This window comes from Perognathus longimembris, unplaced genomic scaffold (assembly GCF_023159225.1).
Source record: "Perognathus longimembris pacificus isolate PPM17 unplaced genomic scaffold, ASM2315922v1 HiC_scaffold_5496, whole genome shotgun sequence".
In the NCBI taxonomy this organism is placed as follows: Eukaryota; Metazoa; Chordata; class Mammalia; order Rodentia; family Heteromyidae; genus Perognathus; species Perognathus longimembris.
In genome coordinates this window covers 22,415-34,980 of record NW_025960929.1, presented here as the reverse complement: position 1 = coordinate 34,980, position 12,566 = coordinate 22,415, and the positions used below count along the sequence as shown (strand labels likewise).

The window sequence follows — 12,566 nt, the reverse complement described above, 5'->3', positions numbered from 1 at the left end:
GTTCCCACCTCTGCTGTAAGAGATAGCCAGCCAGGCGCCAGCAACCCTAGCGGCTCAGAAGGCTGAGCTCTCTCATCTCTAGCAAAAAGCCCAAAGTGGAGCGGTGGCTCAAGTGGTAAAGCGCTAGCCTTAAACGAAAAAGCCTAACGACTGCACCCAGGCCCTGAGTTCAAGCCCCAGGCCCGGCACAATAAATAAATAACATAGCATAAAACTTATTGAGAACATCTTCACGTGTAAAACATCCAGCTACGGCTGGTGCTGTGGCTCGCGCCTGTCATCCCAGCTACTCAGGAGGCTGAGATCTGAGGAGTGCGGTCTGAAGCCAGCCCAGGCAAGAAAGTCTGTGAGACTTTTGTCTCCAATAAATTACAAAAAAAAAACAAAAACAAAAAACCAAAAACCCAGAAGTGGAGCTGTGGCTCAAGTGGTAGAACACTAAGTTCAGGAACCACGCCCAGGCCCAGAGTTTAAGCCCCAGGATCACCCTCCCCCCACAAAAAAAAACTCATCTGACTATAAATTCTAAGTTAATAACAGATACAGTACAATTATCTGAAGATTATATATGACACATTAATCAGTACTAGTGACGTTTGCTTTAGCATCTTGGTTCTAAAACTCCACTTTCATGTTTCATGAAGGTTATGTGCCCAAAAGGAGAAAGATGAAGAACACAAGATGTCCTATTACCTGGATGCCTATGACGTGGCCCAGAAAGCTGTGGCTGAGGAGGAGGTGCTGTACTACCAGATCCAGGGGCTGCTGTCTCTCCAGGACGTACGTATCCGCCCTGGCTGCCTGCCCCCACCCTGTCCCCCACTCCCCTTCCTCCCCACTCCCCCCCCAGTCCCTCCCCCGCCTTCTCTTAAACCTGATGACCCCCACTCTGGCTGAGAGGGAGTGACAGAGGCTAGATGCCCTCTCCAATGCAGACAAAGACATGAGCCACTGCTGTGGCCAGAGGCTTCTGGGTGGCAGGGAGGGGAGCCGCGTGGACCCCCGGGGGTGCAGCTGGATGTTGACATGTACATGGCAGGCAGAACCCGGGAAGCAACGGCTCTTGCCATCCCTCCAGCCTGACTGGAGACGACCGTCTGTCCTCAGAGCAGCAGGCGGAAGACGCCTAGTATCTGGCCCCAAATTCTACCAGGTCACGTTAGTGAACCCAAGTTGGTGCTGCCTATTGTTTTAAAGCCTCTTTAAGCATAAAGAAGTAAGTAAGTTAAAAGTAAAAGGATGGGAGAGGTTTCCAGATGAAATCAGGGGTGGCTGTACTAACACCAGGCAGCCTTCAGCAAACATCTCATGGTGAAATGGATCAGGTACCCAAGACAGCACGGAAATCTAAACACGTGTGTACTTGATTTCAGAGTCTGAAACCATGAAACAAAACCTGATAAAATTGCAATGGAGATATAGACAAATCTGTAATTAGAGCTGGAAATGTCAATACTCCATTAGTTGAACAAGTAGACATAAAACACATACGTTAGCCAATTTGAATACTATTAACTAATAGCTATTTGTGTTTCACACAGTAATAGTGGAATATTATTTGTGAAGCATTCTCCAACATAGATCATATTCTGGACCATAAAACAAATCCTTACTTAAAATCCTTTAAATAAACGTAAAGGATTTGAGCCACACTGAGTGTGTTCTTTTGCCATAGACGTTAAAGACAACAAAGTAAAAGAGGTGAAGCCACAGACACTGAAAGCAGCCCCATGGTCGCCGGGAGGCAGAGTAGAGAGGGTGAGGTGTTTCCTTTAGGAATGATGTTGGAGATGTTTGGAAACTAGATAGAGATCATGATTCCGTACTGTTGTGAACTGAGTGCCAGTGAATTGCATAACTGAAAATCAGGAACATCTGATCAGAAACTCAAAGCCATGTGCATGGGAAAACTTATGTAGTGAAGGTAAACAGCATACATCATTGCAATGCCTGTAGTCCTCAAAAGAAGTCAGAGTGGAGGATGCGCTCCGTGAGAGGAAACATTACCAACAAATGTCAGGTGCCCAAAGTGGGTTACTCAACACACTCACTGACAAAAGAAAACAGAGCAGAGATCACTGAGCTCGCCTCTGCCTTTGAAATGTCTAAGCAAACTAAATCTGCAGTAAGTAACAGATAAGATAATGCTAAAAATTAGAGTGGAAATCACTGAAATCACAAAAAGGAGAATGTCAATAAAATCAAGCTGGCTCTTTGATAAAACTAATAAGTTGATAACCTTGTAACCAGACTGAGCAGACTAAAGGAAAGGACACAAGTCACCAATATCAGGCATGAATGCTGCCATACTGTCATGGGTCCTGCTGATTCTGAAAGGAAAAGAGACGAGTATTGTGGATTGTATCACTCAGTTGGCACGGGTTAACTCCTTGAAGGATGGGAACCACTACAGTCACTCAGGAAGAGGTGATCAGATGGTGCTGTGGAGTGAAAGAAGTTGAATTTGTCACTGAACGCGTTCTCACATAACCGACATCAGTGGTCTGCTAGGAATGAATCCTGTCAACACTTAAGACCACATCATACCAGTTCTGCACAGATTCTCAAGAAAATAAAAAAAGCAGATCCCCTTTTTTTCCTGAGACTAATATAAATTTTATTCTACAATAAGATGAAGACACCACAAACAAACAAAAGCTACGAATCAGTATTCCCCATGAACTATGTTCTAAACAAAGTTTTAGAAAAAAATCTGATGATACATTCTTTAAAAATAATACATAATGACCAAGCTGGGGTTATTATAGGAACAGGTTTACTTTTTAAAAAAAATCCATTTTGTTCACCATGCTATTTATTTTAAACTAACAAACAAGAACCATATGACCATCTCCATAGATGCAGGAAGGCTTGTGACCACATCCAACAGCTATTCCTGGGAAACCCCATGGTAAACCATTAGCAGAAAGAACTTCCTCCGTCTGATGAAGAGAACCTATGAGAGAAAGAGTGTGAATAATAGTATTCTTGCTGGTGAAGGGACAAGTACAATGCTGAACACTCCTTCTATGGTACATGTTTCTGTTTTATGCCAGTACTGGGGTTTGAACTCAGAGCCCTGGGTGCCCTCTAGGCTTGCTTGCTTATAACAGGTGCCACACCGCTTGAGCCACACTTATAGCTTGCCGCCTCCCTTCAATAAGGACTATGTAAAGGTGGTTTCCTCCCAGAAAATTTATTCAGCATCATTTGGGGAGTTTCAATCTATGAAATACACCTTGAAAAGAAAGGCATCTAGAAGGAGTACAAAAGAAGCAGAATTGTCTTTATACACAAATATCATGGTTTTTTAAAAAATTTCTTTTTTTGCCAGTCCTGGGGCTTGGACTCAGGGCCTGAGCACTGTCCCTGGCTTCTTTTTGCTCAAGGCTAGCACTCTGCCCCTTGAGCCACAGCACCACTTCTGGCTTTTTCTATATATGTGGTACTGAGGAATCGAACCCAGGGCTTCATGTATACGAGGCAAGCACTCTTGCCACTAGGCCATATTCCCAGCCCAAATATCATGACTATATAGAAAATAATATACAATGTACCAAGAAAAGAAAACTACTACTAGTGAGCCAAATTAAAGCTAATAAGTAAATTAAAGTTAGTGAATAAGTTTAGTTAAGTTGCAGGATGTAAGAACAATATACAAATAATGATTGTATGTCTTATATGCTAGGAACAATTAATTATATATTAAAATTCAAAACAGTAGCATTTATGGAAGCATAACAATTAAAAATTACCCACATTTTACCCAAAATGTATAAACTTGAACCCAGGAACTACAAAACATTGCTGAGAAAATTGAAGATGTAAATAATTGAAGAAGCATGTCATCTTTGCGGATCAGAATATTTAATATTATTTTGGTGTCGGTCCGAAGTTCTGATCAAGATCGCTGAAGCTTTTTAATGAGAAGTGACAAAATGACTTGCAAACTCATAAGAGAATGCAAAAGATTAACATTTCCCACACAACTTTGAAAAAGGAACAACCAAATTAGAACTCTGATAGTACCTGACTTTAACTCCTATTATTCAAGCCACAGGAATCAAGACTGTGCATTTAGTGTAAACACAGACAAACAGGTCCACAGAGCCCAGAAACAGCCGCCGAAGTGTGCGGGCAGCTGGTTTCGAGCAGAGGTGCACGGCAGCTCAGTGGGAGAAGGACAGCTGGACATGGCGCACATATCAGAAGGCAGGCCTTCAACTCACTCCTCACAGACCCCAACAGGGCTAGAACCATGCAACATGGATGCAGGAGAGGACCATGGTTCAAGGCCAGCACGGACAAAATTGTCTGTGAGACTGGTATGACTTGCACACCTGCGTTCTTAGTCATGTGGGATCAAGCTCCAGATCCTAACTGAAAAAATAATTAAAGTAAATGAGCTTGGTGTGTGGCTGGAGAGGTAGAGCACTTGCCTAGCCAGCGCAAGGCCCTGAGTTCAGACCCCAGAAGAAGAGGCACACAAAAAGGCAAATGGGAAGTTTCACCATCATGAATATTAAACTGTGGTAACTTTAATGACTAATCAGGTGCCCGCAGGTGGCTTCACACCAAATCTTCAGATCTCAGCCTCCTGAGTAGCTAGGGTGACGGGGCGCGCACGCTGTAGGATGTCCATCATCCCGCCTCAGCGCCCGCCCCTCTCAGTTACAGAACATCAACTCCCCCCTAATGCGGAGGCTGGCCCACCTTAAGCTCAGCCTGGTGAAGGCCTGCCTGGACCTGATGCAGTTCATGTGGCGCGAGAAGCTGGAGCGACACCAGGAGCAAGGCTCCATGGAGAAGCTGCTGGAGGAGTTCAAGCAGATCAGAGACTACACGGCCATCGGCTTGGTGACTGGGGACCGCCTCAGCCCACTCCCGGGGCGGGGGCGGGGGGGCATCTGGGCCAAGGTCCTGGGCTTTGAGTTTGCGCCGGAGTTCACAGGGCAGTGCTGAAGGGGGGCCTGGGGGCTGGAGGGGCGGGGCTGGAGGGGTCCCTGTGGGCTTCCGGGTGGGGCTGGAGGGGTCCCTGGGGGCTTCCGGGTGGGGCTGGAGGGGTCCCTGGGGGCTTCCGGGGCGGGGCTGGAGGGGGGTCCCTGTGGGCTTCCAGGTGGGGCTGGATGGGGGGTCCCTGTGGGTTTCTGGGGCAGGGCTGGAGGGGGGGATCCCTGTGGGCTTCCGGGGCGGGGCTGGAGGGGTCTCTGGGGGCTTCCGGGTGGGGCTGGAGGGGTCCCTGTGGGTAGAGCAGGTTCCAGGGCCTGGACAGCACGGTCAGTAGGCCTCCTTGTCCTCCTGAAGCAATGGTGCACACTGAAGCGGACCCTGGTGCACACGGCGCTGGTGCAGCTGGAGAGCATGCAGCCACTGTGCGTGGGCTGCGTGGAAATCCGTGCCAAGTTCCTGAGCCTGGCCGGGAGGGCCCTGCGCCTGCTGGCTGTGCAAACCGACCCTGTGCGCTCCTCCTACCGCTGGGAGGAGGGCCTTTTGGTAGGTGCCTGGCTCTTTACTCCGCTGTCGTCTGTGCCTGGGGAACACAGGCCTCCCGGGGCTAGCTACAAAATGCCTCACGTTCCCCCACTAGGACAGCCCCAGCCCTGGCATCTCCCCTGTGCCGTGAACAGCCCCCTACACCGGCCCCCTCACACAGCCAAGGAACCAGGAAGCAGTTTCCACTCCCAGTTGCCCGCTGCTCAGAGCACACAGGAGCCTCTGAGCAGGCCCAGCGTGGCCTTTTCCTCGCTCCCACTCAGCCTCAGTCAGAGCCAGTGTGGCTGATTCCTCACCCCTGCCCATCGGGGTCCTGCAGGCCCCGATACCCCCCGCCGACCCCCTTCTCAAACGTCGGCACCGAGGCAACACTTGCCCCAAGAGGCCAACCTCGGTGGTGGACCGTCCAACCCGGCTTAGCAGGCCGTGCGTCCCCTCAGCTCCAATCCCGAGCAGCTCCCAGCCAGGCCAGCCCCTAGGGAGGTTAGCCCTGAGCCCGTGGGGCCTGGGCAGGATGAGGCCTCTGTTGGGTGAACACACGCAGCTCCTCCGCAGCTGTGAGAAGCTTCCTGGGCAGCCACCCGAGCAGAGCCCGCGTGTCTTCACGGTAGGCTGGTGCTGGGAGGCACGGGCCCCGAGCTCGCGGGGCTCAGGCGGCTCCACGTAATGCGGCCGGTCCATCCCATGACCAGGGTCCCTTCTTTGCCCTGAGATGTAGCTTCCTGCTGCTGCACGGCTTCTGGAAACCAAAGCCCCCCAGCTTTGCATTGTCACAGGCAGGATCTTGCCTGTAAGCCCTGTTTTGACAGAGTCCCCTCATGTTGGTGTGCAGTGTTGTCGTTCTCCGTGTCTCCATGTCCACTGTTTGTTTGAGGGTTTTTTAGATTCCTTGACCAACTTGATGACTGTAAGGGCAGTGTTTAATTTCAAGGCAGGCTTGGTGTTCACTGACCTCTAGTATGATTCCACTGTGCTTTGAAACAAACTCTCGGTCCTTTGGCTTTTATGAGGCTGCGTGTGGCCCCAGCCTGAGTTCCGGTAGGTGCTCCCCATGGTGGGGCAGAACACCTGGGGGGCCCTGTGGCAAGCACAAGGGGCATTGTCCTCTGGGTCTCACAGCTGCCATGCCTCCGTGTAGATATACTGGCTTCCTACCCACATAGTCCGCCAGCGACTGAGACCACGGCAACATGCCCAAGGCCCTCCCCATCTCCACCCAACCTTTAGAGCCTGTTCCTCCCTTGCCATGCCCACACTCCCCTTCCCTCACTCAGTGTTTGTCTCCTGACCACACTGTGAGACTTAGGATGGGTGGGCACCTCACTGCTTAGTACTGACCACCCTGACCAACAGGGACGATGTTTCCAAAGAACTGGACAGTAGGAGCCATGGGGGTGGAGGGCCAGACGGGGGGGAGGGGCGGACAGCAGGAGCCACGGGAATGGAGGGGTGGACAGCAGGAGTCACGGGGGGAGGGGGGAGGCAGCAGGAGCCACGGGAATGGAGGGGTGGACAGCAGGAGTCACAGGGGGAGGGGGGAGGCCGACAGCAGGAGCCACGGGAATGGAGGGGTGGACAGCAGGAGCCACGGGAATGGAGGGGTGGACAGCAGGAGTCACAGGGGGAGGGGGGGAGGCAGCAGGAGCCACGGGAATGGAGGGGTGGACAGCAGGAGTCACGGGGGGGGTGGACAGCAGGAGACATGGGAATGGAGGGGTGGACAGCAGGAGTCACAGGGGGAGGGGGGAGGCCGACAGCAGGAGCCACGGGAATGGAGGGGTGGACAGCAGGAGTCACGGGGGGGGGGGGTTGCGGACAGCAGGAGCCACGGGAATGGAAGGCCAGACAGTTGGAACCAGGGGAATGATTGATTACAGGCCCGCAGTGCTGATCTGCTCCTCCAGAGAGCACTGCCACCACCCTGGCTGCCACCCTTAGTCATTGGAGCCTCTCAAGCCACGGCCCTTCCATGTCCACAAAGCTAGTCTTGGGCAGAGCAGGCCCCGTGGGCAGTGATAGGTCAGATTGTGGCCTGCCACGCCCTCCCCCGGCCTGCAGGCGTCCAAGAGCACCCAATGGCCTGCCCTGTGTGTGCCCTAGATGGGTGCCAAGGTGAGCCGACTGCGGTCCCTGGAGTTGGAAGCCGAGAGGAAGGGCATGGAGCCGTTGACCAAGGAGCAGCCAGTCGACAGGGAAGCCCCCAGGAAGCGCAGCAAGAAGGCCGAGGGCCTGAAGGTGGGTGTGGCTGTGCCCTCGGGTCCCTCCATGGGCTCCGCTCGGGGAGCCGGGGGCTGAGCCTTGTCTGGCCCGCAGAAGAGGATGGTGCTGGCCCAGCGGTACTTGGCCCAGGCCTCGGAAGTTCTGCTGCAGTGCCTGCACACGGCCCTGGGCGGCAAGCTCCTAAAGATCGCGGCCGCCGCCAGCCTGGAAATGGCGGAGTGCATGGGCACGCTGGATCCCGCCACCACCTGCCAGTTCCTGGCTCTGTCTCAGGTACGGCCCTGCCCCACGCACCTGACGAAACAAGAGCGGTCCCCCGTGCCACACGCTCCAGGGACTCGCAGTGAGTGCACCCCACGGTGGCCGGTGCGGAGACCCCGAGTCAAGGGCTGGCGTGAGCAGAGCCCCAGCCGAGGAAGCAAGCGCAGTCCATGTGTCTTAGGTGACCGGCACCGCCCGCCTGGCGCCTCTCCTGGCCCCGCGACGGCCCACCCGGCCCGGGGGCCCCAGGGATCCCCCTGCACATGGCCGCCTCCCCTGGCCTGTTTCAGAGCTGCTCGGCCTCGGAGATGATGCAGGAGGTACTGCTCAAGGCCACGGCCAACACCAGCAGCTCGCAGCTGGCAGCGCTGCTACAGCTCCACACGAAGCTGAAGACGCAGGAAAAGACTTCCACCAGCCTCTTTGCCAGCATGGAGCAGAGGCTGACCAACACCTTCAAGGTGAGGGGGGAGGAGGGAGGGTCAGGAGCTTCAGACCAGATCCCACAGGATCTCCAGGCCTCCATGCCCCCCACCCAGGGCCTCCACACCTCCATGCCCCCCACCCAGGGCCTCCAGACCTCCATGCCCCCCACCCAGGGGCCTCCAGACCTCCATGCCCCCCACCCAGGGCCTCCACACCTCCATGCCCCCCACCCAGGGCCTCCACACCTCCATGCCCCCCACCCAGGGCCTCCACACCTCCATGCCCCCCACCCAGGGCCTCCACACCTCCATGCCCCCCACCCAGGGCCTCCACACCTCCATGCCCCCCACCCAGGGCCTCCACACCTCCATAATCTACCCAGGGGCCTCCAGACCTCCATGCCCCCCACCCAGGGCCTCCAGACCTCCATGCCCCCCACCCAGGGCCTCCACACCTCCATGCCCCCCACCCAGGGCCTCCAGACCTCCATAATCCACCCAGGGGCCTCCAGACTCCATGCCCCCCACCCAGGGCCTCCACACCTCCATGCCCCCCACCCAGGGCCTCCACACCTCCATGCCCCCCACCCAGGGCCTCCACACCTCCATGCCCCCCACCCAGGGCCTCCACACCTCCATAACCCACCCAGGGCCTCCAGACCTCCATGCCCCCCACCCAGGGCCTCCAGACCTCCATGCTCCTCGCCCAGGGCCTCAAGACCTCCATAATCCACCCAGGGCCTCCACACCTCCATGCCCCCCACCCAGGGCCTCCAGACCTCCATAATCCACCCAGGGCCTCCAGACCTCCATGCCCCCCACCCAGGGCCTCCACACCTCCATGCTCCTCGCCCACTGCTGAGAGGACAAGGTTGAGGTCACGCGGGCTCAAGCACTTCCTGCTCTGCCTCTGTGGGGACGGCTCAGCCTCTCTGGGCCTCAGGCCCCTGTGGCGTCTGCTGGGATACGGCCTGCCCCCAGCTCCCTGGCACGGTGAGGCTGTGCTGTGACCCATTCTGCCCAGCGGGTGCCAGGCGCTGGTCCTTCCTCTCACGGGTCCATAAGCATCTGGTGTCCATGAAGTGATCCGGACATCCTGCAGAGCCATCCCAGCTCTGCTGTCATTGGAGACCTGCAGATGGACGACACGTTTGAAGACAAAACAAGCAGACGAAAAGCACAGAATTTCACAAATCATGGAGGATAGACAAGCCTCCTTGCCTCCCCAGTTCCTGTGCTGCCTCTGTTCCTGTGTCCATGCCTGTTTCCCACGCTGGGGCCGGGTCTGTTTGATGTTAGACAGTGTCACGGCCTGCACTCTGGCCTTTGTGACAACCAAAACCGTCTGTCGACATCACCAGTGGAGACCCAGTCTCCACCCCAAGATGGACACACAGTGCAGAGTGCGAGGCTGCCCTCCCCTGAGCACAGACCCAGGGAAGTGGTGCGCGGTGGCCCAAGGCAGCAGCCCCTGGCAAAGCCAGGCAGGTGGCACCAGCTGCAGCGGCCGCCAGAGCAAGTGATGTTCAGATGATGCCACCGGGAAGCGAATGACCTCAGCGCTGGGTCACTGGCCAAGGCGAAAACAGCGGAGACCTGGAAGTGTGCTATAGGGAGAGGCCACGGGGCGGAGAGGCCACGGAGATGCCAGCCGGGCTCTGCTGTGGCAGGGCCTCATGGACGCGTGTGAAAGCTGCTAGGAGGCAGAGAGCCTGGGGAGCACTGCAGACCTCTGGGGTCAGACAGTCCCTGACACAGCCCCAGACACACTGGCCTGGTCAGCACCCAGCCTGGGGCTTCAGAAGCGAAGAGCAGGGAAGTGCGGGCAGCCCAGACCCAGACCCAAGACCTCAACAGACCTGGAAAAGGCCCCCTGGGAGAAGACACAGGAGACAGAGGAGGGCAAGAGGCCAGGACAAGCCAAAGGCCAAAGGCACATTTCCTTGAGTCTTCAGGAAAGGCTAGGGACAAACTTCCCATGCTCATAAAATCCACAACCCACCCCCCCAGCATGTGAAAGCATGTACACAAACGCACGCGCGCACACACACACACACTACAGAGAGAGAGAGAGAGAGACCAAGAAAATCACCCCCTGGCACAAGGGAGCCCAGTGACAAACTTTGAGCATCTAAAGAGAACAGCACATTACCAGGCCAAAGGGAAAGAGCCTCCAGCCTCCAGAACTACTGTTCACACGGCTGGTGCTTGAAGACATTTCTAGGCAGACACAATTCCCAGGAAATCTGTGACCAGATAATAAAAGAAAAACCGAAAGGAGGCCCCTGGCCAGTCATCTCAGGCACTTATATCAACAGTCGGGAGAAGAGTGAGAATTGACCACGGGTGATGCACAAGGAAAACGTGCAGATAAAAGTGCCGTGGCATTGGAAACGGTGCCTGGCTTAAGTGGTGAGCGCTAGCCTTGAGCACAAAGAGGCTCAGGGACAGCGCCCAGGCCCTGAATTCAAGCCCTACAATTGATCCAAAAGAAAGTGTTATGGCATGAGCCATGACATCCTGTGAGCTTTGAATGGCATCACAGAGCCACAGTGGGAGGCAGTAAGTGTGCAAGGGTGAGAATGAGGGACAGACCGTGACACCCCAGGTCTGTCACCACCAGAGAACACACCTCAACACTACCAGAGAAATGGTAGGACTCGCAGGTCCTAGTGACTCCCTCTCCCCTAGGTCCCAGAGCACCAACCAAAATAATGTGTAACTAGGTTACCAAAAAGAAAACATTTTACAACAGTATTGTATCAATCCAAAAGACAACTAGAGAAAGGCAAATACAAAAACAGAGGGTCCCAGAAGAGGAAGAGCTCAAGACTGGTCACTCCTGGGCAACAATGGCTGGATTGGATGAAGAGGGGAAAATGTGACTGTGGGCTGTTTTAAAAGGGCTGCTACTCATAAGAGAAAGGAAAGGGAGAGCCAAGAGTCAAGATGAGGAGGAAGGCCAGGAGGTAGAGAGGAGGAGGAGGAAGAGGAGCAGGAAGGCTGGGAGGGAGGAGGAGGAGGAGGAAGACCAGGAGGTGGAGAGGAGGAGAAGGAGGAAGGCCAGGAGGTGGAGAGGAAGACGATGAGGAGGAAGGCTAGTGACAGGATTAACCCTGCAAGATGTCACCACACAGCAACGTGACTCTGAGATACAAAGACAGGAGCCTTGGGCCCAGGCACAGTCCTGGAGAGAAGCGGCTGGCACTCTCTCGGTCGCTGGCAGACTGGGGCAGGAACAGGAGGGGAGGGCGGGCAGGGCTGCGGCCCAGGACGGGAAGGGGCCACTTCCCACACTGGTGCCTGCCTCTGTCTCCCCCTTGTGGCGGCTTCCCCGTCGCCCGGTTTGTCGCTCACAGGCCTGGCAGAGCCTCTGCGTCACAGAGCAGCACTTCAACTTCCTGGGTGAGCTCCCGCCCACCATCCAGGCCATCTTCCTGTGCCACTCACAGGACAGGTAAGGACCTCGCCTCCTGCCTGTCCCGCCCCGCTGAGAGCCCGGAGGAGCTGCCCTCACCTCAGCTGGAAGTAGGCTGGACAGGCACTGCCAGCCATGCGTGGACACTCCGCGGGCCCCGGGACCTGAGATGGCCCTCTCTGACCCTTCTGGAAGACCAGGGAGAATTTCCTCCATGACACCAGGCTGGGGGACGGGGAGCTCCGTGGTCACGGCTCTTGGCACTCGAGGCCACCACAGAGATGGGGCAGAGAGGGGGCGGTGTGGACAGCTCTCATGGGGTCGGGGCTGTAGGGGCGGGAGGGTGCGCTCGCACTGGTGAGGGCCACCTGTTGACCACCTGGGCAGAGGCCCTCGTGGGCAGCGTGGCGGGGGCGGGGGCGGAGGCGGCAGGGCTCACTCTCCAGGGTCCTCGGGGACCCACAGGCCCGCAGGCCTGGCTCAGGACCCTGCGCCGCCCTCAGGTCCCGACTGTATGCCGCCACCTACGAGAAGCCCAAGAACACGCCCATAGCCAAGGGGAAACCGCTGCAGGCGGGCGGTGAGCTGGGGCCTCCGAGCAGAGCCTCCCGCGGGATGGAGCGGGGGACAACTGCCCCTGCAGTGTGCGGGCCCCCGACTTCCCACGGAGCACCGTTCCGGGTGGATGTGGCGCGCCCCGGGAGCAGCTTATACCGGGGTTGACCCCTGACCCCCACCCCAGCAGCTCA

At 55.9% G+C, this 12,566-nt stretch overlaps 1 protein-coding gene across 1 annotated transcript in view; it reads left to right on the top strand.

Moving 5' to 3' along the window:
- LOC125345310 (cilia- and flagella-associated protein 46-like) overlaps window positions 1–12,566 on the top strand; it is an 85,916-nt gene that overhangs the window by 59,174 nt on the left and 14,176 nt on the right. Inside the window, exons 40-47 of the mRNA XM_048337537.1 lie at window positions 645–780; window positions 4,672–4,857; window positions 5,305–5,493; window positions 7,594–7,728; window positions 7,807–7,986; window positions 8,265–8,435; window positions 11,759–11,856; window positions 12,321–12,397. Of these exons, the coding sequence (XP_048193494.1) occupies window positions 645–780; window positions 4,672–4,857; window positions 5,305–5,493; window positions 7,594–7,728; window positions 7,807–7,986; window positions 8,265–8,435; window positions 11,759–11,856; window positions 12,321–12,397 (1,172 nt within the window). The remainder of the gene's footprint in view (window positions 1–644; window positions 781–4,671; window positions 4,858–5,304; window positions 5,494–7,593; window positions 7,729–7,806; window positions 7,987–8,264; window positions 8,436–11,758; window positions 11,857–12,320; window positions 12,398–12,566) is intronic.